The following is a 27,784-nucleotide window of genomic DNA, read 5'->3' as shown; positions in this document are numbered from 1 at the left end:
GTCTTGTGCAACATATCCCCACACGATGGGTTTAAAGAGAGCAGTGCCATTATAATGCTTCTGAATAAAAACATCTGCCCTATACTAAGCACCTGAATAAATAATTGCCCCTTACTATAGTTCATGTACAAAATATGACCCACACATTGTCCCTCTTATGATACAAGCCCTCCACACTCCTTTCCATATTGGGGATCCGCTTCACTGTGTCCCCCGTATAGAGCAGTCTCTATACTATGCCCCTCACCACGCGTCCTCTCCCTGGCTATGACCTTACACTGTCCCCCCATGGAACCCCCACACTACTCAGTCTTTATTCTGTGCCCACTTACGCTTTTCTCCCCTCATACTGTCTCCTCACATTATTCCCCTCAATAGTATCCTCACACATTTCCCCCTCCCTCCTCAAGCTGTCTTCTCTCACATCCCCCTGCTAATCATTCTGTCTCCTCACAAATCTCCCCCTACTAACTATACTGTGTCTACACCCATCACTTCCTTCACTCTTCATTCTGCATTCGCACCCATACTCCCCATTCTGTGTCTGCACCAATTCCCACACTCACCATACGGTGTCTGCACCCATCTCTTCCAATCACCATACTGTGTATGCACCAAACTACTCCAAACTGTTTCCTCATACATGCCCCCCAACTCCCAACTTGCCCCTCATACTGTGGCTTCTAATCTTTCCTGCTTTCCATAGTGTCTGCACCTGTCCCTCCTTGCTCCCCAAACTTGTATCCTTAAATATTCTCCCATTAAACTAAATTCCTCCCCACAAAGTAAATCTCCCCCACCGAATAAATCACCCCCACGGATTAAATCTCCCTCCCCCCCGAGGTTACATTTAATCTTCAGTGTCTTCAGCTCCAGGTGGAGCACTTACCACAGATGTTCTTTGCGCTTCTGGGCATCAGCGAGTGATGTCAGCAGCCTGACTACATGACCTTGACAGCTGGATCAGAGAACGTCTGACTACTAGTCCAGGGGGCAACAGACTGCAGCTGCCAGGGGAGACACTGCACCCTCCGCTGGCTGTGCTCGGGGCGCATGCCACTGCTGCCCCCATCCCCCCCAGATATGCCTCTGGGCATGTATGAGGCTGTTAGTTTCAATTAGGAGACTTATTGAGGATCCAGGCACTGTGGTCTATATACGGACTGTGAAACATGGATATCTGAATTCAGTCCGATTGAACAAATTTGTAAGAAAAATGCCCGACGTTCCCTCTCTGACTGACATACACAAAAATGCTTTTTAGATTCCACATTGAATTTAGGAGGTGTAATCATGGATTTATTCATCAGAATCAAGTTGTGCTTACTTCTTCTAAGTAACTAAATGACCCTGCAATGTCTTTAGTCTGAACCAACTTGTTTGATCCTTTGATGCGTTCTGACCTAGAAAGGAAGACAAACAGATCAGTTCATTGAATTAGTATCACATCAAACATATCACCCCAAAAAAAGATGTGTTCTAATAAAGACAAATTGTTGTAATTTATTTTTATAACTTTTTTCAATTAGTCTTTTCCCTTATCAAACAGCATGGGAGCGGTTACATGCACTCAGAACTGCATGGTCTTCAATTCTGCAGATAGGTGAGGTTCCAATCAGAGCTGTAAATCCTTAAAATAGGAATAAAAATAACTTTCCTGACACTAAATTTATTCCAGAAATCAACGCTATGAGCCATAAACTTTTGTTCCAATAAAGCACATGAAATTGTGTATTAAAGCTTGTAAAGTGTGAATAATATTGATGTACTATTGATCCACATATTCCTGTTCTTAAATACCATACAGTGTTATTGTAATGAGGCATGAATTCAATTTTCGGCATTGGGAAATAGCTGTGTCCACTGTCATGTATGTCCCTGCTGTATGTTACTGAAAATTCAATTTAAGTCACAGATTTCCAGACTGCAGCAGGCTTCAGCTTTATATAAGTGAAGTGAAAGTTTTTGTTAAAGACATTAAAATTAAGATCATAATTTCAGCTTTTAAAACTGAAGTACTTTTGTCTTTCTTATGATATCTTTATTAATTGTAGCATAGCGCCTACTACGTGTCTTGGGGAACACTCGCTTGGCAGCAGAATCAAAGCACTCGGGCACGGTTTTCTATCAAAAACAGTCTTTTCGGTTTATTTCTCATAATGTAAACTACATCCACAGGAACTTGGTAACAGTTTGAACACAGTCTGCATATATTCATCTTTACCACAGTTCGTCTCTTACCCCGGTCAGCATTATACACGGTTTTCAGACCGTTACCCGTTGGCAACCTTGACGGGTTCCTGGACACCCCTTGGCCTCCGAGGTGCCCATACACAATGTCTCTCACTCTGACCCCGGTCAGTGTCACACGGTTCCTTCCCGTTACCTGTTGGTGCCGCACAGGTTTCCCGGATCCCTCTTCTCCACAGAGGTATCCATCAGACGTTTCTCACTCACACTGACTTCTGGTCAGTCCCAGGTCCTCAACACAGACCTCCCAGGTCTACGGTCTCCAGGTGCTTCCAGGACGACTCCACTCGCCGGAGCCTCCAACACCAACCGTCCGTGCTATGTCCAGCACGCAGGCTCTCCAGCCTGGAATGGTCACTGTGTGCTTCCAGGACGTCTGTCCCCACCTGGGACCGTCCAGCACACAGGCCACTTTGCAGTGTCCTACCAGGACACACGGAAGTGTGTCCACCCTGACGGACACTTACTCACAAACACTCACATTCCACCATGTGCTCCACACACCTCCTTTACATAGGTGTAACCACACCCAGGTACCTTTCACATGGCTAGTCAGGTGAGCGTGACATCACCACAGGTCCTTGCACACCATATACATGCCTCAATGCATATCTCAAGGAGCACACACAGCGCCCCCTAGCTGCCACCGGGGTCGCTATACCACATATTCCCCCCCTCTGTTCAAACCCGTAGGGTTGAACACTTATCACACACCATCTTCATCATCACACCTTTGTCAGGTCTTTTCCCCGCCCCAGCGGTCAACATGTAAACCCTGAGCTTTAGCCGACAAGTCACAACATTTTTGTAACAAGGTCTCCCACCAATGTCATGTCCGTAAGTTGGGATCGTCCACCTTCTTCCCCGGTCACGCCCAACCCAGGACCGTCAACCACAAGGGCACTCTCCGCACCAACCTCCATACCCAACAATTAATTTGCCCCGGACAACATTCCGACTGCATCACCCTTTTGGGACGCTCCGCCCCCTTTTGAGAAACCATGATTTGGCAGAACTCCACCCTTTTTTTGGAAACCACCATTTGGCAGAACTCCACCCTTTTTTGGAAACCACCATTTGGCAGAACTCCACCCCTTTTTTTGGGAAACCACCATTTGGCGGAACTCCACCCCTTTTAACAACCATCTTTTGGAAACCACCATTTGGCGGAACTCCACCCCCCTTTTTGGACTCCGCCCCTTTTAGGGACACCAGCTCCTTCCCTGGGGTACACCCAACAGTACCAGTTCACACAGTACAGAGAAAAAAAAACCATGTCTCTTTGGGTCGCACTGGCCCTTTAAGAGTCTGCACAGAGAAAAAAAAATGTTCTTTTTTTTTTCTTCAACACTTCACCAGCTCCTGCTGGCAATCACAAGCCGCTGCTGAACCTCTTGCTGCAAGTGCAGCCGCACTCCACAATGCTCTGGACGGCTCCACTGCAGACTTCGTGGACCCGCCGATCCACGGCAAGACGCTTGTCACCTTCATAACCCAGGCGAGTTACAGCATTACAGCACAAACACATTTTGCTCACTGATCCCGATCAGCATAACACACGGTTGTCAGACCGTCGACTCCTCTGGCTCAGCCAGCACCGTACATGTGCTTCTTAGGGAACTGTTTGCCCCCATTCTCCACCAATTGTAGCGTTTCAACCGCTACGGGTCTTGGGGGACACTCGCTTGGCACGGTGTTATGATCTGCTGGCCTAGGAGCAGCATGAGGCGTACTCTGGAGAAGGTGGTACCTGTACTGACCGCAGACTCTGAACTTAACACCGCAACTAGAAGTAGCCGTGGAATGTACCTATCACTCCCTAGACATCTCGACACAGCCGGAGGACTAATTACCCCTAGAGATAGAAAAGGGAAAACTATCTTGCCTCAGAGAAAATCCCCAAAGGATAGACAGCCCCCCACAAATATTGACTGTGAGAGGAGAGGGAAAAACATACACAGACTGAAATCAGCATTTAGCAAAGGAGGCCACTTCTAGCTAAATAGAAAGGATAGGACAGAGTACTATGCGGTCAGTATTAAAACACTAGAAAATATCCACCACAGAAAATACAAAATCTCCACATCTAACTAAAGATATGGAGGGTATATCTGCATCTCCAGAGATACCAGCTTGGCTAAACAAATCTTTATACAGACCAAGCTGGACAAGACAAAAACATGGAAAAGAACTGAACAATAAGGCCCACAGCATGTGGACTGCAAAAAATCAAGGCCAGAACTTATCTTTGTTGAAATGAACAGCAAAGCAGGAGAGACCAGGCAGGGATGTGAATCCTCCAGGAACAATGGACAACTGGCACTGACTAAAGGGTCAAGCAAGACTAAATAGCCCAGTCAGAATTGCAAAAAGTGGACACACCTGATGAATGCTGTGATCCAGAGACAGCAGCGCTACCACTTATAACTACCGGAGGGAGCCCAAGAGCAGAATTCACAACAGTACCCCCCCCTTGAGGAGAGGTCACCGAACCCTCACCAGAGCCCCCAGGCCGATCCGGACGAGCCAAATGAAAGGCACGAACAAAATCCTCAGCATGAACATCGGAGGCAACAACCCAAGAATTATCCTCCTGGCCATAACCCTTCCATTTGACAAGATACTGAAGCTTCCGCCTCGAAAAACGAGAATCCAAAATCTTCTCAACCACATACTCCAACTCCCCATCAATCAACACCGGGGCAGGAGGATCAACAGAGGGAACAAGGGGCACCACATATCTCCGCAACAAAGATCTATGAAAAACATTATGGATGGAAAAAGAGGCTGGAAGGGCCAAACGAAAAGACACTGGAATGATAATCTCAGAAATCCTATAAGGGCCAATAAACCGAGGCTTGAACTTAGGAGAAGAAACCTTCATAGGAACATGACGGGAAGACAACCAGACCAAATCCCCAACCCGAAGCCGGGAACCAACACACCGACGACGGTTAGCAAAACGCTGAGCCCCCTCCTGAGACAACACCAAATTGTCAACAACATGAGCCCAAATTTGCTGCAACCTGTCAACCACAGAGTCCACCCCAGGACAATCAGAAGGCTCAACCTGCCCTGAAGAAAAACGAGGATGAAAACCAGAGTTACAAAAGAAGGGTGAAACCAAGGTAGCAGAACTAGCCCGATTATTAAGGGCAAACTCGGCCAATGGCAAGAAAGCCACCCAATCATCCTGATCAGCAGACACAAAGCATCTCAAATAAGTTTCCAAATTCTGATTAGTTCGCTCGGTTTGGCCATTTGTCTGAGGATGAAATGCGGAAGAAAAAGACAAATCAATGCCCAGCCTAGCACAAAAGGCCCGCCAAAACCTAGAAACAAACTGGGAACCTCTATCGGACACAATATTCTCCGGAATGCCATGCAAACGAACCACATGCTGAAAAAACAACGGAACCAAATCAGAAGAGGAAGGCAATTTAGGCAAAGGTACCAAATGAACCATCTTAGAAAACCGGTCACAAACCACCCAGATAACAGACATCCTCTGGGAAACCGGAAGATCCGAAATAAAATCCATAGAAATATGCGTCCAAGGCCTCTCAGGGACCGGCAAAGGCAAAAGCAACCCACTAGCGCGGGAACAGCAAGGCTTGGCCCACGCACAAGTCCCACAGGACTGCACAAAAGAACACACATCCCATGACAAAGAAGGCCACCAAAAGGACCTACCAACCAAATCTCTGGTACCAAAAATCCCAGGATGACCAGCCAACACAGAACAATGAACCTCAGAAATCACTTTACTAGTCCATCTGTCAGGAACAAACAGTTTCCCCACTGGACAGCGGTCAGGTTTATCAGCCTGAAATTCCTGAAGAACCCGTCGTAAATCAGGGGAGATGGCAGAAAGAATCACCCCCTCCTTCAGAATGCCGACCGGCTCAAGGACCCCAGGAGAATCAGGCAAAAAGCTCCTAGAGAGGGCATCAGCCTTAACATTCTTAGAACCCGGAAGATACGAGACCACAAAATCAAAACAGGAGAAAAACAGGGACCATCGGGCCTGACTAGGATTCAGCCGTTTGGCAGACTCGAGTTAAATCTGATTCTTATGATCGGTCAAGACCACAGTACGGTGCTTGGCCCCCTCAAGCCAATGTCGCCACTCCTCAAATGCCCACTTCTGTTGTGAACTCTGTTTTTGGGCTCCCTCTTGTGGTCACAACTAGTACTGTGTGAGTGCTGTCTTTGGGCTCCCTCTGGTGGTTCTTTGTGTCATTCTGCAGGTCTGAGGCTGATCAGCTGTCTCGTTATCTGTTAGCTGGTTTCCTATTTAGTTCACCTGGATTCTCAGTTGTTGCCTGCTGTCAATGTCTTCAGTGCTATTTTGGAGCTCTCCTGCAGTCCTTCGTTATCAGTCTCTTCAAGACAAGCTAAGTTTTGCTTGGTTCATTTTTTGACCATCAGTGGTCATGTGTTTCTTGGTTTATTTTTGTTTCTTTCCCAGCTTGCTAATATGTGATTTCCTTGCTTGCTGGTAGCTCTAGGGGGCTGAGTTTCTCCCCTCACACCATTAGTTGGTGTGGGGGTTCTTGTATTCTCAGCGTGGATATTTTGCATAGGGGTTTTTACTGACCGCACAGTTCCCTATCTGTCTTCTGCTATCTAGTATTAGCGGGCCTCTTTTGCTGAATCTGTTTTCATTTCTACGTTTGTGTTTTCCCCTTACCTCACCGTTATTATTTGTTGGGGGCTTCCTATATCTTTGGGGTGATTTCTCTTGAGGCAAGTGAGGTCTTACTTTCCCTCCAGGAGTAGATAGTTTCTCAGGCTGCGTCGAGACGTCCAGGATTTTAGGCACGTTCACCGGCTACCTTTAGTGTTTTGGTTAGGATCAGGTTTGCGGTCAGTCCAGTTTCCACCTTCCTAGAGCTCGTGTCTATGTTCATAAACTTAGCTAGTCCGTTTTGTGATCCTCAGCCACTAGGATCATAACAGTACAGCAGGCCCTAAAGTGTTTAATGCATCGCAGAAGTGGGATAAGAGAAGCCCTGAGTACAATTTTTTTTTTTCCTCTATCTTTGCTGCAGTCTGTCCAGCTTCTCTCATCCCCTTAATCTCTGGGTGGTTTTGTGTTCAGCTGCAGACATGGATATTCAGAGTCTGACTTCTAGTGTGGATCATCTTGCTGCAAGGGTGCAAAGCATTCAGGATTTTGTTGTTCATAGCCCTATGTCAGAGCCAAAAATACCTATTCCTGAGTTGTTTTCTGGAGATAGATCTAGGTTTCTGAATTTTAAGAATAATTGTAAATTATTTCTATCTTTGAGACCTTGTTCCTCTGGTGATTCCGCTCAGCAAGTTAAAATTGTTATCTCCTTGTTACGTGGCGACCCTCAAGATTGGGCTTTCTCTCTGGTGCCAGGAGATCCTGCATTGCTTAATGTGGATGCGTTTTTTCTGGCGCTTGGACTGCTTTATGAGGAACCTAATCTTGAGAACCAGGCAGAAAAGGCCTTGCTGGCTCTTTCTCAGGGCCAGGATGAAGCTGAGGTGTATTGTCAAAAATTTCGGAAATGGTCGGTGCTTACTCAGTGGAATGAGTGTGCCCTGGCTGCAAATTTCAGAGAAGGTCTTTCTGAAGCCATTAAGAATGTTATGGTGTGGTTCCCCACGCCTGCAGGTCTGAATGACTCAATGGCTTTGGCCATTCAGATTGATCGGCGTTTGCGGGAGCACAAATCTGCGCACCATCTGGCGGTGTTTTCTGAACAGAGACCTGAGTCTATGCAATGTGACCGAGTTCTGACCAGAATTGAGCGGCAAAATCATGGACGTCAAAATGGGTTGTGCTTTTACTGTGGTGATTCAACTCATGTTATATCAGCATGCTCTAAGCGCGTTAAAAAAATCGCTAAACCTGTCACCATTGGTACTATACAGCCTAAATTCATTTTGTCTGTTACTTTAATTTGTTCTTTGTCATCCTACTCGGTTATGGCTTTTGTGGATTCAGGTGCTGCCCTGAATCTGATGGATTTGTCATTTGCCAGGCGCTGTGGTTTTGTCCTGGAGCCTTTGGAATTCCCTATTCCACTGAGGGGAATTGATGCTACACCATTGGCTGAGAATAAGCCTCAATATTGGACTCAAGTTACCATGTGCATGACTCCTGTGCATCAGGAGGTGATTCGCTTTCTTGTGCTGCATAATTTGCATGATGTTGTCGTGTTGGGTCTGCCATGGCTGCAGGCCCATAATCCAGTTCTGGATTGGAAAGCTATGTCTGTGTCAAGTTGGGGTTGCCAGGGGATTCATGGCGATGCTCCTTTGGTATTAATTGCTTCTTCCACTCCTTCTGAGGTCCCTGAGTTTTTGTCGGACTACCAGGATGTATTTGACGAGCCCAGATCCGGTGCCCTGCCTCCTCACAGGGATTGTGATTGTGCTATAAATTTGATTCCTGGTAGTAAGTTCCCTAAGGGACGACTTTTTAATTTGTCTGTACCAGAACATGCCGCAATGCGGAGCTACATAAAGGAGTCTTTAGAGAAGGGACATATTCGCCCGTCCTCCTCCCCTCTTGGTGCAGGATTCTTTTTTGTGGCCAAGAAGGATGGTTCTCTGAGACCTTGTATAGATTATCGTCTTCTAAATAAAATCACGGTCAAATTTCAGTATCCTTTGCCATTGTTGTCTGATCAGTTTGCTCGGATTAAGGGGTCCAGTTGGTTCACCAAGATAGATCTTCGTGGTGCGTATAACCTTGTGCGCATTAAGCAGGGGGATGAATGGAAAACAGCATTTAATACGCCCGAAGGCCATTTTGAGTACTTGGTGATGCCTTTTGGACTCTCTAATGCTCCTTCTGTGTTCCAGTCCTTCATGCATGACATCTTCCGAGAATATCTGGATAAATTTATGATTGTGTATCTGGATGACATTTTGGTCTTTTCTGAGGACTGGGAGTCCCATGTGAAGCAGGTCAGGATGGTATTTCAGGTCCTGCGTGCTAATGCCTTATTTGTGAAGGGCTCAAAATGTCTCTTCGGAGTACAGAAGGTTTCCTTTTTGGGTTTTATTTTTTCTCCTTCTACTATTGAGATGGACCCAGTCAAGGTCCAGGCTATTCATGACTGGACTCAGCCTACATCTGTTAAGAGTCTTCAGAAGTTCTTGGGTTTTGCTAATTTTTACCGTCGCTTCATTGCTAATTTTTCTGGCGTGGTTAAACCCTTGACGGATTTGACCAAGAAGGGTTCTGATGTGACTAATTGGTCCCCTGCGGCCGTGGAAGCCTTTCGGGAGCTGAAGCGCCGGTTTTCTTCGGCTCCAGTTTTGTGTCAGCCTGATGTCTCTCTTCCTTTTCAGGTCGAGGTTGATGCTTCTGAGATTGGAGCAGGGGCTGTTTTGTCACAGAGAAGCTCTGATTGCTCTGTGATGAAGCCTTGTGCTTTCTTTTCAAGAAAGTTTTCACCTGCCAAGCGGAATTATGATGTTGGTAATCGGGAGTTGTTGGCTATGAAGTGGGCATTTGAGGAGTGGCGACATTTGCTCGAGGGAGCTAAGCATCGTGTAGTGGTCTTAACTGATCACAAAAATCTGATTTATCTCGAGTCTGCCAAGCGGCTGAATCCTAGACAGGCTCGTTGGTCGTTGTTTTTCTCCCGTTTCGATTTCGTGGTCTCGTACCTGCCTGGTTCGAAGAGCGTGAAGGCTGATGCTCTTTCTAGGAGTTTTGTGCCTGACTCCCCGGGAGTTTCAGAGCCGGCTGGTATCCTCAGAGAGGGAGTGATTTTGTCTGCCATTTCCCCAGATTTGCGACGAGTGCTGCAGAAATTTCAGGCGGATAGACCTGACCGTTGCCCACCAGAGAGACTGTTTGTCCCAGATAGATGGACCAGCAGAGTTATTTCCGAGGTTCATTCTTCGGTGTTGGCAGGCCATCCTGGGATTTTTGGTACCAGAGATTTGGTGGCTAGGTCCTTCTGGTGGCCTTCCTTGTCGCGGGATGTGCGTTCCTTTGTGCAGTCCTGTGGGATTTGTGCTCAGGCTAAGCCTTGCTGTTCTCGTGCCAGCGGTTTGCTTTTGCCTTTGCCTGTCCCGAAGAGGCCTTGGACGCACATTTCCATGGATTTTATTTCGGATCTTCCAGTCTCTCAGAGAATGTCGGTCATCTGGGTGGTGTGTGATCGTTTTTCCAAAATGGTCCATTTGGTGCCCTTGCCTAAGTTGCCTTCCTCCTCCGATTTGGTTCCTCTATTTTTTCAGAATGTGGTTCGCTTGCACGGCATCCCTGAAAATATTGTGTCTGACAGAGGATCCCAGTTTGTGTCCAGATTTTGGCGGATCTTTTGTGCTAAGATGGGCATTGATTTGTCTTTTTCGTCGGCCTTCCATCCTCAGACGAATGGCCAAACCGAGCGAACTAATCAGACCTTGGAAACTTATTTGAGATGTTTTGTTTCTGCTGATCAGGATGATTGGGTGACTTTTTTGCCATTGGCCGAGTTTGCCCTTAATAATCGGGCTAGTTCTGCTACTTTGGTTTCGCCTTTTTTCTGCAATTCTGGTTTTCATCCTCGTTTTTCCTCGGGTCAGGTTGAGCCTTCCGACTGTCCTGGGGTGGATTCTGTGGTGGATAGGTTGCAACAGATTTGGAACTATGTGGTGGACAATTTGAAGTTGTCACAGGAGAAGGCTCAGCGCTTTGCCAACCGCCGTCGCGGTGTGGGTCCCCGACTTCTTGTTGGGGATTTGGTATGGCTGTCTTCTCGGTATGTTCCTATGAAGGTTTCCTTTCCTAAATTCAAGCCTCGCTTCATCGGTCCTTATAAGATTTTGGAAATCCTTAACCCTGTGTCATTTCGTTTGGACCTCCCAGCGTCGTTTGCCATTCATAACGTGTTCCATAGGTCTTTGTTGCGGAGGTATGTGGTGCCTGTGGTTCCTTCTGTTGAACCCCCTGCTCCGGTGCTGGTTGAGGGCGAATTGGAGTACGTGGTGGAGAAGATCTTGGATTCTCGTATTTCTAGACGGAGGCTTCAGTATTTGGTTAAGTGGAAGGGCTATGGTCAGGAGGATAATTCCTGGGTTGTCGCCTCTGATGTTCATGCGGCCGATTTGGTTCATGCCTTCCATGTGGCTCATCCTGATCGCCCTGGGGGTTTTGATGAGGGTTCGGTGACCCCTCCTCAAGGGGGGGGTACTGTTGTGAACTCTGTTTTTGGGCTCCCTCTTGTGGTCACAACTGGTACTGTGTGAGTGCTGTCTTCGGGCTCCCTCTGGTGGTTCTTTGTGTCATTCTGCAGGTCTGAGGCTGATCAGCTGTCTCGTTATCTGTTAGCTGGTTTCCTATTTAGTTCACCTGGATTCTCAGTTGTTGCCTGCTGTCAATGTCTTCAGTGCTATTTTGGAGCTCTCCTGCAGTCCTTCGTTATCAGTCTCTTCAAGACAAGCTAAGTTTTGCTTGGTTCATTTTTTGACCATCAGTGGTCATATGTTTCTTGGTTTATTTTTGTTTCTTTCCCAGCTTGCTAATATGTGATTTCCTTGCTTGCTGGTAGCTCTAGGGGGCTGAGTTTCTCCCCTCACACCGTTAGTTGGTGTGGGGGTTCTTGTATTCTCAGCGTGGATATTTTGCATAGGGGTTTTTACTGACCGCACAGTTCCCTATCTGTCTTCTGCTATCTAGTATTAGCGGGCCTCATTTACTGAATCTGTTTTCATTTCTACGTTTGTGTTTTCCCCTTACCTCACCGTTATTATTTGTTGGGGGCTTCCTATATCTTTGGGGTGATTTCTCTTGAGGCAAGTGAGGTCTTACTTTCCCTCCAGGAGTAGATAGTTTCTCAGGCTGCGTCGAGACGTCCAGGATTTTAGGCACGTTCACCGGCTACCTTTAGTGTTTTGGTTAGGATCAGGTTTGCGGTCAGTCCAGTTTCCACCTTCCTAGAGCTCGTGTCTATGTTCATAAACTTAGCTAGTCCGTTTTGTGATCCTCAGCCACTAGTATCATAACACACTTCATAGCGAACAACTCACGATTGCCGACATCATAATTGCGTTCCGCAGGCGAAAACTTTCGAGAAAAGAAGGCACACGGTTTCATCAAGGAACCAATCTCAGAAGCATCAACCTCAACCTGAAAAGGAAGAGAAACATCCGGCTGATGCAACACAGGGGCAGAAGTAAATCGGCGTTTAAGCTCCTGAAAGGCAGAAACAGCCGCAGAGGACCAATTCGTCACATCAGCGCCTTTCTTCGTCAAATCGGTCAGGGGTTTAACCACACTGGAGAAGTTGGCAATGAAACGGCGATAAAAATTAGCAAAGCCCAAAAATTTCTGAAGGCTCTTCACGGATGTGGGCTGGATCCAATCATGAATGGCCTGAACCTTAACCGGATCCATTTCTATAGATGAGGGAGAAAAAATGAAGCCCCCAAAAAAAACCTTCTGTACTCCAAAGATGCACTTAGACCACTTCACAAACAAGGCATTATCATGAAGGATCTGAAATACCATCCTGACTTGTTTCACATGAGACTCCCAATCATCTGAAAAAATCAAAATATCATCCAAATATACAATCATGAATTTATCAAGATAATTCCGAAATATATCATGCATGAAGGACTGAAACACAGATGGAGCATTAGAGAGTCCGAATGGCATCACAAGGTATTCAAAATGGCCTTTGGGCGTATTAAACACAGTTTTCCATTCGTCACCCTGCTTAATACGAACAAGATTATATGCCCCTCGAAGGTCAATCTTAGTAAACCAACTAGCCCCCTTAATCCTAGCAAACAGATCAGAAAGCAAAGGCAAAGGGTATTGGAATTTGACCGTGATCTTATTCAAGAGGCGATAATCAATACAGGGTCTCAAGGAGCCATCCTTCTTGGCAACAAAAAAAAAACCTGCTCCCAATGGTGAAGAAGATGGCCGAATATGTCCCTTCTCCAAATACTCCCTAACATAGCTCCGCATGGCGGTATGTTCTGGCACAGACAGGTTGAAAAGTCGGCCCTTAGGGAACTTACAGCCTGGAATCAAGTCAATAGCACAATCACAGTCCCTATGCGGTGGAAGGGAACTGGACTTGGGCTCATTGAATACATCCTGGAAATCTGACAAAAACTCAGGAATTTCAGAAGAGGGGGAGGAGACAATTGACATCAAAGGAACATCACCTTGAACCCCCTGACAACCCCAACTAGTCACAGACATAGATTTCCAATCTAATACCGGATTATGCACCTGTAACCATGGGAAACCCAGCACAATAGCATCATGCAAATTATGCAACACCAGAAAATGACAATCTTCCTGATGGGCTGGCGCCATGCACATGGTCAGCTGTGTCCATGTGAGGTTTATTGTTAGCCAACGGTGTAGCATCAATGCCCCTCAAAGGAATTGGACTCTGCAAAGGCTGCAAGGGGAAACCACAACGTCTGGCAGATTCTAAGTCCATTAAGTTTAGAGCGGCGCCTGAATCCACAAATGCCATGACAGAAAATAACGATAATGAGCAGATCAGGGTCACATAACAGAAATTTAGGTTGTACAGTACTGATGGTAACAGAACTAGTGATTCTCTTGGTATGCTTAGGGCAATCAGAAATAACATGAGCAGAATCGCCGCAGTAAAAACACAACCTATTCTGACGTCTGAATCCTTGTCGTTCAGCTCTAGACACAATCCTATCACACTGCATAGGCTCAGGAGTCCGCTCGGAAGACAATGCCATAGTGTGCACAACTCTGCGCTCACGCAAGCGCCGATCAATCTGAATGGCCAGAGACATAGAATCACTCAGACCAGCAGGCGTGGGGAACCCCACCATAACATCTTTAACGGATTCAGAAAGACCCTTTCTGAAAATTGCCGCCAAGGCATCCTCATTCCATTTAATCAGCACAGACCATTTTCTAAATTTCTGGCAATATGATTCTGCCGCTTCTTGACCCTGACACAGGGCCAACAAGGTCTTCTCAGCATGATCCACTGAATTAGGTTCATCATACAATAACCCAAGCGCCTGGAAAAAGGTGTCTACATTAAGCAAAGCCGGATTCCCAGGTTCCAGGGCAAATGCCCAATCCTGGGGGTCACCACGCAGCAGAGATATAACAATTTTAACCTGCTGGATGGGATCACCAGAGGAATGGGGTTTCAGAGCAAAAAACAGTTTACAGTTATTTTTAAAGCTCAAAAATTTGGACCTGTCCCCAAAAAACAAATCAGGAGTTGGAATTCTAGGCTCTAAAACCGGAGTCTGAACGATATAATCGGAAATACCCTGTACTCTAGCAGCAAGTTGATCCACACGAGAAGCCAATCCCTGAACATCCATGCCAGCGCCAAACTCCTGAGCCACGCAGAGGTAAAGAGGGAAAATAAAACACAACAGACTACAGAAAAAAAAATGGCTCAGCACTTTCCTTCCCTTCTTCTGAGATGCGGTTAACTCATTGTCGGCCAGTTGTACTGTTATGATCTGGTGGCCTAGGAGCAGCATGAGGCGTACTCTGGAGAAGGTGGTACCTGTACTGACTGCAGACCCTGAACTTAACACCGCAACTAGAAGTAGCCGTGGAATGTACCTATCACTCCCTAGACATCTCGACACAGCCGGAGGACTAATTACCCCTAGAGATAGAAAAGGGAAAACTATCTTGCCTCAGAGAAAATCCCCAAAGGATAGACAGCCCCCCACAAATATTGACTGTGAGAGGAGAGGGAAAAAACATACACAGACTTGAATCAGAATTTTGCAAAGGAGGCCACTTCTAGCTAAATAGAAAGGATAGGACAGAGTACTATGCGGTCAGTATTAAAACACTAGAAAATATCCACCACAGAAAATACAAAATCTCCACATCTAACTAAAGATATGGAGGGTATATCTGCATCTCCAGGGATACCAGCTTGGCTAAACAAATCCTTATACAGACCAAGCTGGACAAGACAAAAACATGGAAAAGAACTGAACAATAAGGCCCACAGCATGTGGACTGCAAAAAATCAAGGCCAGAACTTATCTTTGTTGAAATGAACAGCAAAGCAGGAGAGACCAGGCAGGGATGTGAATCCTCCAGGAACAATGGACAACTGGCACTGACTAAAGGGTCAAGCAAGACTAAATAGCCCAGTCAGAATTGCAAAAAGTGGACACACCTGATGAATGCTGCGATCCAGATACAGCAGCACTACCACTTATAACCACCGGAGGGAGCCCAAGAGCAGAATTCACAACAGCACGGGATTAAAGCACTCGGGCATGGTTTTCTATCAAAACACAGTCTTTTAGGTTTATGTTGTGTAAAATAAACCTAAAAGACTGTGTTTTGATAGAAAACCGTGCCCGAGTGCTTTAATCCCGTGCCAAGCGAGTGTCCCCCAAGACCCGTAGCGGGTGAAACGCTACATAATGTAAAAGTACATATCGGTTTAAATGGATAATTATGGATGTAGATAAAATTATGCAGGTTATACCAGACATACCAGCATTAGGTTATGCTATAAAAGTCTTTTTTAGTATTAAATAATAAACGTGTAAAAACAGTAAAAAAATAATTATCTTCATTAAAGAGAAACTATCACCAGGTCAAAAGTGGCTAGTGTTGGCACTTATTTTACTCCAGTTGCTTTGCAGATCAATCCTTTTAACTTAATTGATTTTTCTTTTTGTTTTTTTTTGTTTTTTTATTCCATCATATGGTTTCATAGATATGGGCTTCATTTTCTTCGGCCTTTTTATTTAGTGATAATTTTTACGGTCGTAACTAATGGAGCATTACTCACAAGGTAATTATGCAGAACAGCTTAAAGAGATGCCGTCGGAGAATCTTGTGAGCTCCAAAACATAGCAACAAAGAAAATGGCCTAAGTTTTATAATTCGTAGAAAAGAAAATCATAGATTTCAAATGTAATGAGAATCTCAGGCTAGTATGAACCAAGCTAATTTTGAAATTCCCTAACTTCTCCATGTACCAACAGCTTCATACATACAAAGTTGATGACAATGGAGCATAATCTTCTCACACGCATTTTTGGTAAGGGCTCATTGTCACTTGCGATGAAATCGGACCAATGCAATCCTATAAAAAATCAGATTGAATTCGGACCAGTGTTATTCTATGATTGTGTGTTCATTTGCATTTTTTTTTTCCAGATCGGATAGGATCACGATCAGACTGGAAAAAAGTCGCAGCATGCTGCGACTGTAATCGGAAATCGGGTTGCATCCCGCAATAGAAGTCAATGGGTGCGAGAAAAAAATCACACAGTACTTGGACCATGCGAGTGCTGTCTGATTTTTACACACCAATCGCATGTGAAAAGCTGTCAATTCTTATTCTGGGTACAGTAAAATCACACTGACAGGTTAGAATAGAATAGATAGAATAGATATATAAGAATAGAATACATTTATATATAGATGTCAGTGACACACACACACATATATATGTATTTATATTACATAGATAGATAGGTAGAAGAAAAGCCGGCAATTCAGTAGCCGGGTAGTGAAAAATCACTGCAGGAGCCCACAGGATAGACGAGAGAGATTGCATACAGTAAATAAAAATAGAATAGGTAGATATATAGATGTCTGTGACAAATATAATTCGTTCACTGTGTGCAGCTTACTGTACATGTATTTAATTAATAAAAGATTATTTTTTGGAAAACAATGGCATGGGCTCCCGCGCACTTTTCGTAACCAGCAGAGGGAAAGCCAACAACTAGAGACAGATGTTTATAGCCTAGGAAGGGGGTAATACCCATGGAGCTTCCCCGGCTATTAATATCAGCTCACAACTGTATACTTAGCATTTACTGGCTATTAAAATGGGCTCCTCTCCCAAAAAGTCACATGGGGTCCCCATATAATTAATAACCAGCAAAGGCTATGCAGACATCTGCAGGCTGATATTAATAGCCTGGGAAGGGGCCATGGATACTGCCACCCCAAGTTAAAAACATCAGCTCTCAGCTTCCCCAGAAAAGGCGCCTCTCTAAGATGCACCAATTCTGGTACTTAGCCTCTCTCTTAGCAGGGGCAAGTGGGGTGATAGTTGGGGGATTGATGTCACCTTTGTATTGTCAGGTGAGATTAAGTTCTGAGGTTGGTAATGGAGAGGTGTCAATAAAACGCCCTCATTACTAATCCCATAGCCACATTGTATAAAACACACACACACACAGAAAAAAGTCCTTAAATTGAAAGAATGATACAGACTCCTTTAATATTTTTAGTTAGACCATACTTATGATCTCGCCCATTCCCCCAATGCCCTTGTCATCAGCAAAAGAGGTAAAAATAACAAACAATTTTTCTCACCTTTCCGCAGACATGCTATTAATCTATTTGTTCCACAACATTTCCAGCTCTGTGTTCAGAGTCTGTGTAAACTGCTATTCCCTGTCTGAGGGCACCGCGAGCGTGAGAAAGCTCACACGGTGCTCAGTTTCTCTGGTGGATGACAGGCTGCATGGTCGCAACATGCAGCCTGCCATCTATTGTAGCAGAGCTGGACTCGTCCTGGGACAAATGGATTAAAAGCATGTCTGCGGAAAGGTGAGGAATACTGTGGTTTGCTTTTTTTACCTCTTTTGCAGATGACTAGGGCATCAGGGAATGGGTGAGGTCATAACTATGGTTTAATTAAGAATATTAAAGGAGTCTGTGCCATTCTTTCAATTAAAGGACTTTTTCTGGGTGTCTGTGTTTCCTTACAATGTGACTATTGGATCAGTAATGGGGGCATCTTATTGACACCTCTCCATTACTAACCTCTGGGCTTGAAGTCACCTGACAATACAAAGGTGACATCAACCCCCCAACTATCACCCCACTTGCCACTGCTACAGAGCAAGTTGGAAGAGTGAGGCTAAGTGCCAGAATTGACGCATCTTAGAGATGCGCCTTTTCTGGGGTGGCTGAGAAATTATGTTTTAAGCCTAGGGTGGGGGGCCAGTATCCATGGCCCCTTCCTAGACTATTAAAATCAGCCCTCAGCTGTCTACATAGCCTTTGCTGGTTATTATTTTATTGGGGGACCCCACGTCATTTTTTTGGGGAGGTCACCCATTTTAATAGCCAGTAAAGGCTAAGTATACAATTGTAAGCTCATATTAATAGCCTGGGAAGCTCCATGGGTATTACCCCCTTCCCAGGCTATAAACATCTGCCCCCAGCCGTCTGCTTTCACTCTGCTGGTTACGAAATTTGAGCGGGAGCCCACGCTATTTTTTCCAAATAATAATCTTTTATTAATTAAATACATGTACAGTCGCTGTCACTATTGACAGTGGCATCAGGACTGTTAAAGGGCATCAGAGGGCGTTGCCGAAGGGTGTCAGCTCTCACATCCATGATCAGTGCCGTACATACAGCTCTGGCAAAAATTAAGAGACGACCACCACATCAAAACCCTGTCATGGACAGCCCAATCTCCAGACTTGAACCCCATTGAAAACCTCTGAAATGTAATCAAGAGGATGATGGATAGCAGCATCAGACTGAAGCACCTTGGGCCCACCAGAGAAAATCATTATTGGGGCCCACTATGTAGCTACATAGAAATAAATTCAAGACCATCAATTGTGTAGTAAAACATGCTAATATCAGGGTATAATATAAGGTAGTACACGATATATAATATATATAGAATAGAATATAATGCATCCCCCCTCATAGGGTATAATACAGCACCCCACAAAATATAATGCAACCCCCTCATAAGGTATAATGCAGCGCCCCATAGAATACAATGTAGCACCCTCATATAGAATAATGCAGCCCCCCTCATATAATATAATGCAGCCCCTCCACAGAATATAATGTAGCCCCCTCAGAGTATAATGCAACCCCTTATAAGGCAGCCCCCTTAGAATATACTGTAGCCCCCTCAGGGCATAATGCAGCTCCCCTCATATAGTATGATTTAGCCCCCGGAGAGAATAATGCAGCCCCCACAGAATTATAATGTAGCCCCTTCATAGGGTATACTGCCGGCCCCCTGAAAAGGTATAATGCAGCCTCACTCCATCACCATCATTGTTTTCCCCCTCCACTCCCATCATTTTACTCATCACCACCTCCATCATTGCCTTCTCCCCACCACCATTGTCCTTTCCACCACAACCATCATTGCCTTCTGCCCCACCATCATCATCATTGCCTCCCCCACCATCATCATCATTGCCTCCCCCACCATCATCATCATTGCCTCCCCCTCCACCACCATCATTGCCTCCCTCCACCACCACCATCATTGCCTCCCTCCACCACCACCGTCATTGTCTCCCTCCACCACCACCATCATTGCCTCACTCCACCACCACCATCATTGCCTCCCCCCACCACCATCATTGCCTTCTTCCCCATCACCCACATCATTGCCAATCTCCAATACACGCACACACTAATTATAATGCCAAATTTTTATTTGTCAACCAAAAACAAAAAACATCACACAATTAAAATCACTTAAAACCTCAATACAAATATAACATGGGTTCCACAACGGGAATCACCCCCCCTGGACATGGTTGATAGAAAAAAGATGCACATACACTCACCGGCCACTTTATTAGGTACACCATGCTAGTAACGGGTTGGACCCCCTTTTGCCTTCAGAACTGCCTCAATTCTTCGTGGCATAGATTCAACAAGGTGCTGGAAGCATTCCTCAGAGATTTTGGTCCATATTGACATGATGGCATCACACAGTTGCCGCAGATTTGTCGGCTGCACATCCCAAAGATGCTCCATACAAGGCAGGTTGGATCCATGCTTTCATGTTGTTTACGCCAAATTCTGACCCTACCATCCGAATGTCGCAGCAGAAATCGAGACTCATCAGACCAAGCAACGTTTTTCCAATCTTCTACTGTCCAATTTCGATGAGCTTGTACAAATTGTAGCCTCAGTTTCCTGTTCTTAGCTGAAAGGAGTGGTACCCGGTGTGGTCTTCTGCTGCTGTAGCCCATCTGCCTCAAAGTTCGACGCACTGTGCGTTCAGAGATGCTCTTAGGCCTACCTTGGTTGTAACGGGTGGCGATTTGAGTCACTGTTGCCTTTCTATCAGCTCGAATAAGTCTGCCCATTCTCCTCTGACCTCTGGCATCAACAAGGCATTTCCGCCCACAGAACTGCCGCTCACTGGATTTTTTTTCTTTTTCGGACCATTCTCTGTAAACCCTAGAGATGGTTGTGCGTGAAAATCCCAGTAGATCAGCAGTTTCTGAAATACTCAGACCAGCCCTTCTGGCACCAACAACCATGCCACGTTCAAAGGCACTCAAATCACCTTTCTTCCCCATACTGATGCTCGGTTTGAACTGCAGGAGATTGTCTTGACCATGTCTACATGCCTAAATGCACTGAGTTGCCGCCATGTGATTGGCTGATTAGAAATTAAGTGTTAACAAGAAGTTGGACAGGTGTACCTAATAAAGTGGCCAGTGAGTGTATAATACAAACACTATACAGGGTAAATAGTGGTAAACTGTGACTATTACACTAATATGTCTATCCCATACAGCAAAAATCCTGTAATAGTACAAAACATGGCACAGCTCGCTGCATAATGACCAGAAATGAATGTATGTAGATATTTACCCAAACAATAAAGGCAAGTTAGACAGTATGAACACTATAGGATGGAAATAGATGATATATACAATAGGATTTAACCAGCACTGCAGTCTTCGTAAATATGAGGAGATGCACCAATGTTATACATAAAGGACTGATCACAGTTGGACTAAGTGCTAACACATCCTATGTTTAACAGCCCTAAATGCAATAATATAAGCTGGTGCATAAGGAAAAGAGCTGACCGAACCTGTGCAAAATGTGGTGGGCTAAAATGGAGCCAACACCGCTAATAATGGGAAGTAGCCTGCTGTAAGAACATGACCATTACCACCATAATACCACCATAGCCCAGAGGTCCAGGGGGCTGAGAGCCCAACGCGTGTCACCACCTAGCGTGGCTTCGTCAGGAGCAGATACCTGTGACGGCGGCTGACTACTATATATACAAAATTAAATTATGTACCTTATTAAAGAAACCCCCAGCAGCTGGAAGAAGAGACGGCATGGAGATCGGGCATCTTTTCTCAGCGTCCCGGAAACGGAAATGACGACGCTGAAGATGCTAAGCTATCTTGGCATATTGGCACTCTCGCTATAGCTTAGCATCTTCAGCATCGTCATTTCCGTTTCCGGGACGCTGAGAAAAGATGCCCGATCTCCATGCCGTCTCTTCTTCCAGCTGCTGGGGGTTTCTTTAATAAGGTACATAATTTAATTTTGTATATATAGTAGTCAGCCGCCGTCACAGGTATCTGCTCCTGACGAAGCCACGCTAGGTGGCGACACGCGTTGGGCTCTCAGCCCCCTGGACCTCTGGGCTATGGTGGTATTATGGTGGTAATGGTCATGTTCTTACAGCAGGCTACTTCCCATTATTAGCGGTGTTGGCTCCATTTTAGCCCACCACATTTTGCACAGGTTCGGTCAGCTCTTTTCCTTATGCACCAGCTTATATTATTGCATTTAGGGCTGTTAAACATAGGATGTGTTAGCACTTAGTCCAACTGTGATCAGTCCTTTATGTATAACATTGGTGCATCTCCTCATATTTACGAAGACTGCAGTGCTGGTTAAATCCTATTGTATATATCATCTATTTCCATCCTATAGTGTTCATACTGTCTAACTTGCCTTTATTGTTTGGGTAAATATCTACATACATTCATTTCTGGTCATTATGCAGCGAGCTGTGCCATGTTTTGTACTATTACAGGATGTTTGCTGTATGGGATAGACATATTAGTGTAATAGTCACAGTTTACCACTATTTACCCTGTATAGTGTTTGTATTATATGTGCATCTTTTTTCTATCAACCATGTCCAGGGGGGGTGATTCCCGTTGTGGAACCCATGTTATATTTGTATTGAGGTTTTAAGTGATTTTAATTGTGTGATGTTTTTTGTTTTTGGTTAAAAAATAAAAATTTTGCATTATAATTAGTGGTGGTCCCTATTATATAGCTTGATGCTTTTCTCCTTTTTCGGCTGCACTTTGTCTTTATCAAGCTTTGGTCGACCCCCTATTTCATAAAAAATATTTTTTTCGCTATTTTGTGCGGATGGTGCCCTCCACCTTTGTGTGTGTCAATACACGCACACACACAACACCACTATCACACATACAGCACCACATAGACAGCACTGCACCACTCTCTCACCCACACACACACAAACACACACAAAGCACCGCACCACATACACACACAGCCACAGATACACATGCAGAGACACACACACACACAGCACCCACTCACCTCTCCGCACATTCCCAGCAGCAGCAGCACATCTCGGCAGCTTCCTCTCTGAAACAGCCACGCTGAATGATGCGCTGAGTCAGACAGGAAGTGTCCTGCAGGTGGACAGGAAGGAGGATGGCGTCGGATCCCTGCATCCCCGCTTCGGTCCCAAGCTGCAAGGATCGCAATCAGTGTTCGCCGCCCTTTAGGGGCCCACCTCCGGTGCCCCGAATCAGCAGCACCGGAGGGCAGTGTTAGCCTCAGCCGCTGCCCGCTATTAAGCTGAAATGGTATTCACTCCTCTCCACATCCATGGCGGCGTGGGGAAGCATAAATATTAATTTCCAGGTCACCACCTGACAGCACCATGGAGGATGTCCTTCTTATCCGTAATGGGATAGGAAACACGATAGGTTAAAAGGGCCCTTCCCCTACCACCCTTCAGTGTTTTTCCTGTCCCATTATGGATAGAAACGGCGAGAGTGTAAGACCGACCGTTTCTGTGCGGGAGGTGTGGATCGGGGGCTCTGCTTCTTCCTTCCCACCATGAGGCACCCGCAGGCCGACACCCACCTAAGGGTCCCTCAGCCTACCAGTGCAGCGCTGCTCCTGGTCCGAGAGTCGCTTCCCCCTGCCAGGGGCTCTCAACCCTTCCGTCGCGCCCCCTGGTGTACTGGGCTCCAGACCGCCTCTGTTGATGGGGGCATCTCCACGTGGCCTTTCGGAGGAAGTCAGATGGCCTTGCACCGCTCTCAGCTCTTCCATGGAGAAGTACTCCGGAGCGGTCGGAGGGCGTGGGAAGCGCCGCACCACTACAACAGAAGATCAGGATATAAAGGTATGGAGCGGGGCTGTGGGACACATAGGCGATCCTCAAACTAGTTCACCATGGAGGATGCGGCTAAGTCTGATGTGGGGCAAGAAAGCCTGGGACACGTAAGTGACAGAGTAGAAGCCCCTAAAGTACACATAGAGGTCAGTCCCACATTGACAGCTACAATTATATTTTGTAGGTTTCCTCCTTGCCAGAGAAGACTGTAAAGAAGCCAGCAAAAGTAGAAAATGTCCTATTTGCGCTACTAAGCTGAAGGATTCCTGGCAGAAACCCCTATGTGAGACGTGCGTCAGCAGAATTGTGGGAGAAGAGCAGGCTTCTCTTATGTCTAATATGAGAGCCATTATAAGAGAGGAAGTTCAGGCCTCAGTATCAGGCCTGGTACTCCCTCAACCCTCACATTCAGAGAGATCCAGGAAGAGACCAAGGGAAGAGGTTTCCTAGATGGACTTGACCCCTTCCGACTTAGAGCTGGAGGAGGAGGAGGGAAAAAGTAGAGAACCTCCAGAAAAAGGAAGGAAATATTTATTTTCCTCCGGGGACTCGGAAGAACTTTTAGAGGCTATAAGGCAGACTATGCAGATTGAAGAGCCTCAACCTACGTGTTCTGTACAGGATGAAATGTTTGGGGGTTACGCTCCCAGACTTCAAAGGTCTTCCCGGTAAACTCCCATATTCGCTCTATGATTTTATAGGAATGGGAGGAGGCGGAAAAAAGACTAACGATCACCAGAGACTTTAGACTCCGCTTGCCATTTGACCCAGGAGAGGTCAAGGAATGGGTAGACATTCCCAAAATAGACATTCCGCTGGCTAAGGTGTCCAAAAGGACTGCGATTCCTTTTGAAGACTCCTCTAGCCTGAAAGAGCCCATGAACAGGAAGGCAGATGGCCTTTTAAAGGGGGCCTGGGATAGTTCAGCAGCAATCATAGGAGCAACTATAGCTGCGACATCAGTAGCTCATTCCATGCATCTGTGGATAGACGATCTCCAAGATCAGTTATCAGCCAAAACTCCTAGAGAAACCATATTAAAATCCCTTCCTCTGTTGAAATTGGCAACCGCCAATTGGCAAATTGGCTGATGTCTCTGCAGAATCAGTTAGATTTGCAGCTAGGAGTCAATCTCTATCTAATGCAGCCAGAAGAGCTATCTGGCTCACGAGCTGTTCAGGAGATATGGACTCTAAGAACAAGCTTTGTTCTATACCCTTTTCCGGGGACAGAGTCTTCGGAGCTGTCCTTGATGATATTTTAGAGAAGGCCTCAGACGAAAAGAAAGGGTTTCCAGAGGAAAAGCCAAAAAGATTTCAGCCCTTTCGTAGACCCTGTTATAATCAAAAGACAGATTACAGGGGGAAAGGGAAGCAAGGTAGATGGAGTTATCAAAAAGGGGGAGAGAGCAGAGTCAAGAATAAGGACTCGAGCTACTCAGGTTCTGGGTCTAACTACCGAAGAAAATGACACCATCAGAGCAGGGGGCCGACTATCCGAGTTCCTAGGGGGATGGCGGGAAGTTACCACAAGCCCTTGGGTCTTACAGGTTGTTTCCCAGTGATACAGAATAGAGTTTGTGTCTCCCCTTTCTGAAAGATTCCTTGTTTCCAGCTCCCATCTAAATTCAGCGTCCCCTATGTGGTCAGATATCCAGGACCTCCTGGACATGGCAGCGATTGTTCCGGTACGCCCTCAAGAAGAGCGCAGAGGTCACTACTCATATCTCTTCTCAATAATAAAACCATCAGGAGAGTCCAGAACAATAATAAACCTAAAACACCTAAACAAATGGGTAACATACAAAAGGTTCAAAATGGAGTCGATTCGGTCCACCATTCCCCTGTTAGGGAAGGATGTGGTAAAGATGACTTTCTAATAGCAGCAGACTCTGTAAGCCAGCTCAGAATCAACTGTCAATCCCTAATTTCCACACTGCAAGAGCTAGGATGGATCATAAACTGGACCAAATCAGATCTAGTACCCAAGACAAAAATAAAATTCTTGGGGATCATACTAGATTCGGAAGCAAGAATGTCTTACCTACCAGAAGAGAGGCTAAGGGGCATAATAGGAAAAGCACAACAGTTTGCCAAAAGCCAAATTTCCATCAGAGACGCAATGAAGATCTTAGGACTAATGACAGCCTGCATTCCTTGTGTGAACTGGATCCAGTTTTATTCTCGGCGATTACAGCGGAAGTCCTTGCTCCCTGGGACAGGAAGCAAAGCTCGCTAAATCTAGGATTGAGACTGTCTCCTCAAGTCAGAAAATCCTTAAAATGGTGGACCCTTCCCAGAAATCTTCCAGTTGGTGTGGCGTGACTTCAAAACCCGGGAGTTTCGGTCACAACAGACGCAAGTCAACAAGGCTAGGGATGTCATGTCCAGGGAAGATACAGTACTTCCAGGGACAATGGAGGCAAAAGGACAGCAGAAGATCATCAAACTACAGGGAGCTACACGCAGTCTGTGTTAGGGCTAGCGGAACGCACCAAATAATTAGACAAAAGGAAAAGGGTGCATTCGCAGCCCGGAGTCCACCGTGCAGAGATGGAACCTGCTGCTAAGCAATGACGGACTATATGGCGGTACAATGAGGATAAACACGCGGGTTAGCTTCACCTTGTGTGAAAGAAGCGAACCCTGTCGCGTCACAGGGCCGCAGTACAGCACGTAACAGAAATAATAAAGTAGCACGAGAGTGCATGCGGTGCCGCACTGGCGGACGCCACTAGCCACCCAGACTTGGTTTGGAAAGCGCGGCGATAGCGCACGGCGCCGCACTGGCGGTCACAGCAATAGACGCTGTTTGTGTACTTGTGTTGGTAACAATTCGGGTGCTAGATTACAATCATCCTCCTTACGCGAGCATTCAAACACAAGGGAGGGGTGATTAAAGCAACTTTCACTCACAACACACACACGTAAACAAGTGTATACTAGCGCATGGCCGTGCGGCCATGCAAACCTTTTATAGCTGCAGCAAGTTGAGGACCTTCCTAGAGGACCAATGAGAGCTGCTACAGTAACTGAGCAACTACAGGACCTTCCAAGAGGACCAATAGGATCTACTGCAGTACCTGAGTGTTGTGAATTTGCTTTTTGCTCCCTCTAGTGGTTACTAGTTTTTTGACTCTGGTTTTTTCTGTCATTCCTTTTATCCGCACCTGGGTCGTTAGTTAGGGGTGTTGCTATATAAGCTCCCTGGACCTTCAGTTCAATGCCTGGCAACGTAGTTATCAGAGCTAGTCTGCTGTGCTCTTGTCTACTGATCCTGGTTCCAGTTATTTCAGCTAAGTCTGCCTTTTGCTTTTTGCTATTTGTTTTGGTTTTGTATTTTTGTCCAGCTTGTTCCAAATCTACATCCTGACCTTTGCTGGAAGCTCTAGGGGGCTGGTGTTCTCCCCCCGGACCGTTAGACGGTTCGGGGGTTCTTGAATTTCCAGTGTGGATTTTGATAGGGTTTTTGTTGACCATATAAGTTACCTTTCTTTATTCTGCTATCAGTAAGCGGGCCTCTCTGTGCTAAACCTGGTTAATTTCTGTGTTTGTCATTTCCTCTTACCTCACCGTCATTATTTGTGGGGGGCTTCTATCCAGCTTTGGGGTCCCCTTCTCTGGAGGCAAGAAAGGTCTTTGTTTTCCTCTACTAGGGGTAGCTAGATTCTCCGGCTGGCGCGTGTCATCTAGAATCAACGTAGGAATGATCCCCGGCTACTTCTAGTGTTGGCGTTAGGAGTAGATATATGGTCAACCCAGTTACCACTGCCCTATGAGCTGGATTTTTGTATTCAGCAGACTTCCACGTTCCTCTGAGACCCTCGCCATTGGGGTCATAACAGTTTGCCAGGCCTGTATTAAATGTTTAATGCATTGCAGAAGAGGGATTATAAGAAAGAAGATTCTGAGTTTTTTTTTTTTTTTTTTTCTTCTTCCCCTTTACCTCAGAGTGGCTATGCTTGCTGCAGACATGAATGTCCAGACCTTGATTACAAGTGTGGACCAGCTGGCTACTCGTGTGCAGGGCATACAAGACTATGTTATCAGAAATCCTATGTCAGAACCTAAAATACCGATTCCTGAACTGTTTTCCGGAGACAGGTTTAAGTTTAGGAATTTCGTGAATAATTGTAAATTGTTTTTGTCCCTGAGACCCTGTTCATCTGGAGATTCTGCTCAGCAAGTAAAAATTGTTATTTCGTTCTTACGGGGCGACCCTCAGGATTGGGCTTTTTCGCTGGCACCAGGAGATCCGGCATTGGCTGATCTTGATGCGTTTTTTCTGGCGCTCGGTTTACTTTATGAGGAACCCAATCTTGAGATTCAGGCAGAAAAGGCCTTGCTGGCTATGTCTCAGGGGCAGGACAAGGCTGAAGTGTA

At 45.8% G+C, this 27,784-nt stretch overlaps 1 protein-coding gene across 1 annotated transcript in view; it reads right to left on the bottom strand.

Moving 5' to 3' along the window:
• Positions 1–27,784, bottom strand: part of LOC143773712 (uncharacterized) — a 196,224-nt gene that overhangs the window by 27,528 nt on the left and 140,912 nt on the right. The window contains exon 3 of the mRNA XM_077261082.1: positions 1,328–1,403. Within this exon, the coding sequence (XP_077117197.1) occupies positions 1,328–1,403 (76 nt within the window). The remainder of the gene's footprint in view (positions 1–1,327; positions 1,404–27,784) is intronic.

This window comes from Ranitomeya variabilis, chromosome 5, assembly GCF_051348905.1.
Source record: "Ranitomeya variabilis isolate aRanVar5 chromosome 5, aRanVar5.hap1, whole genome shotgun sequence".
Classification (NCBI taxonomy): domain Eukaryota; kingdom Metazoa; phylum Chordata; class Amphibia; order Anura; family Dendrobatidae; genus Ranitomeya; species Ranitomeya variabilis.
Note: the sequence above shows the minus strand (reverse complement) of the source record. Positions and strands in the feature narration are given on the sequence as shown.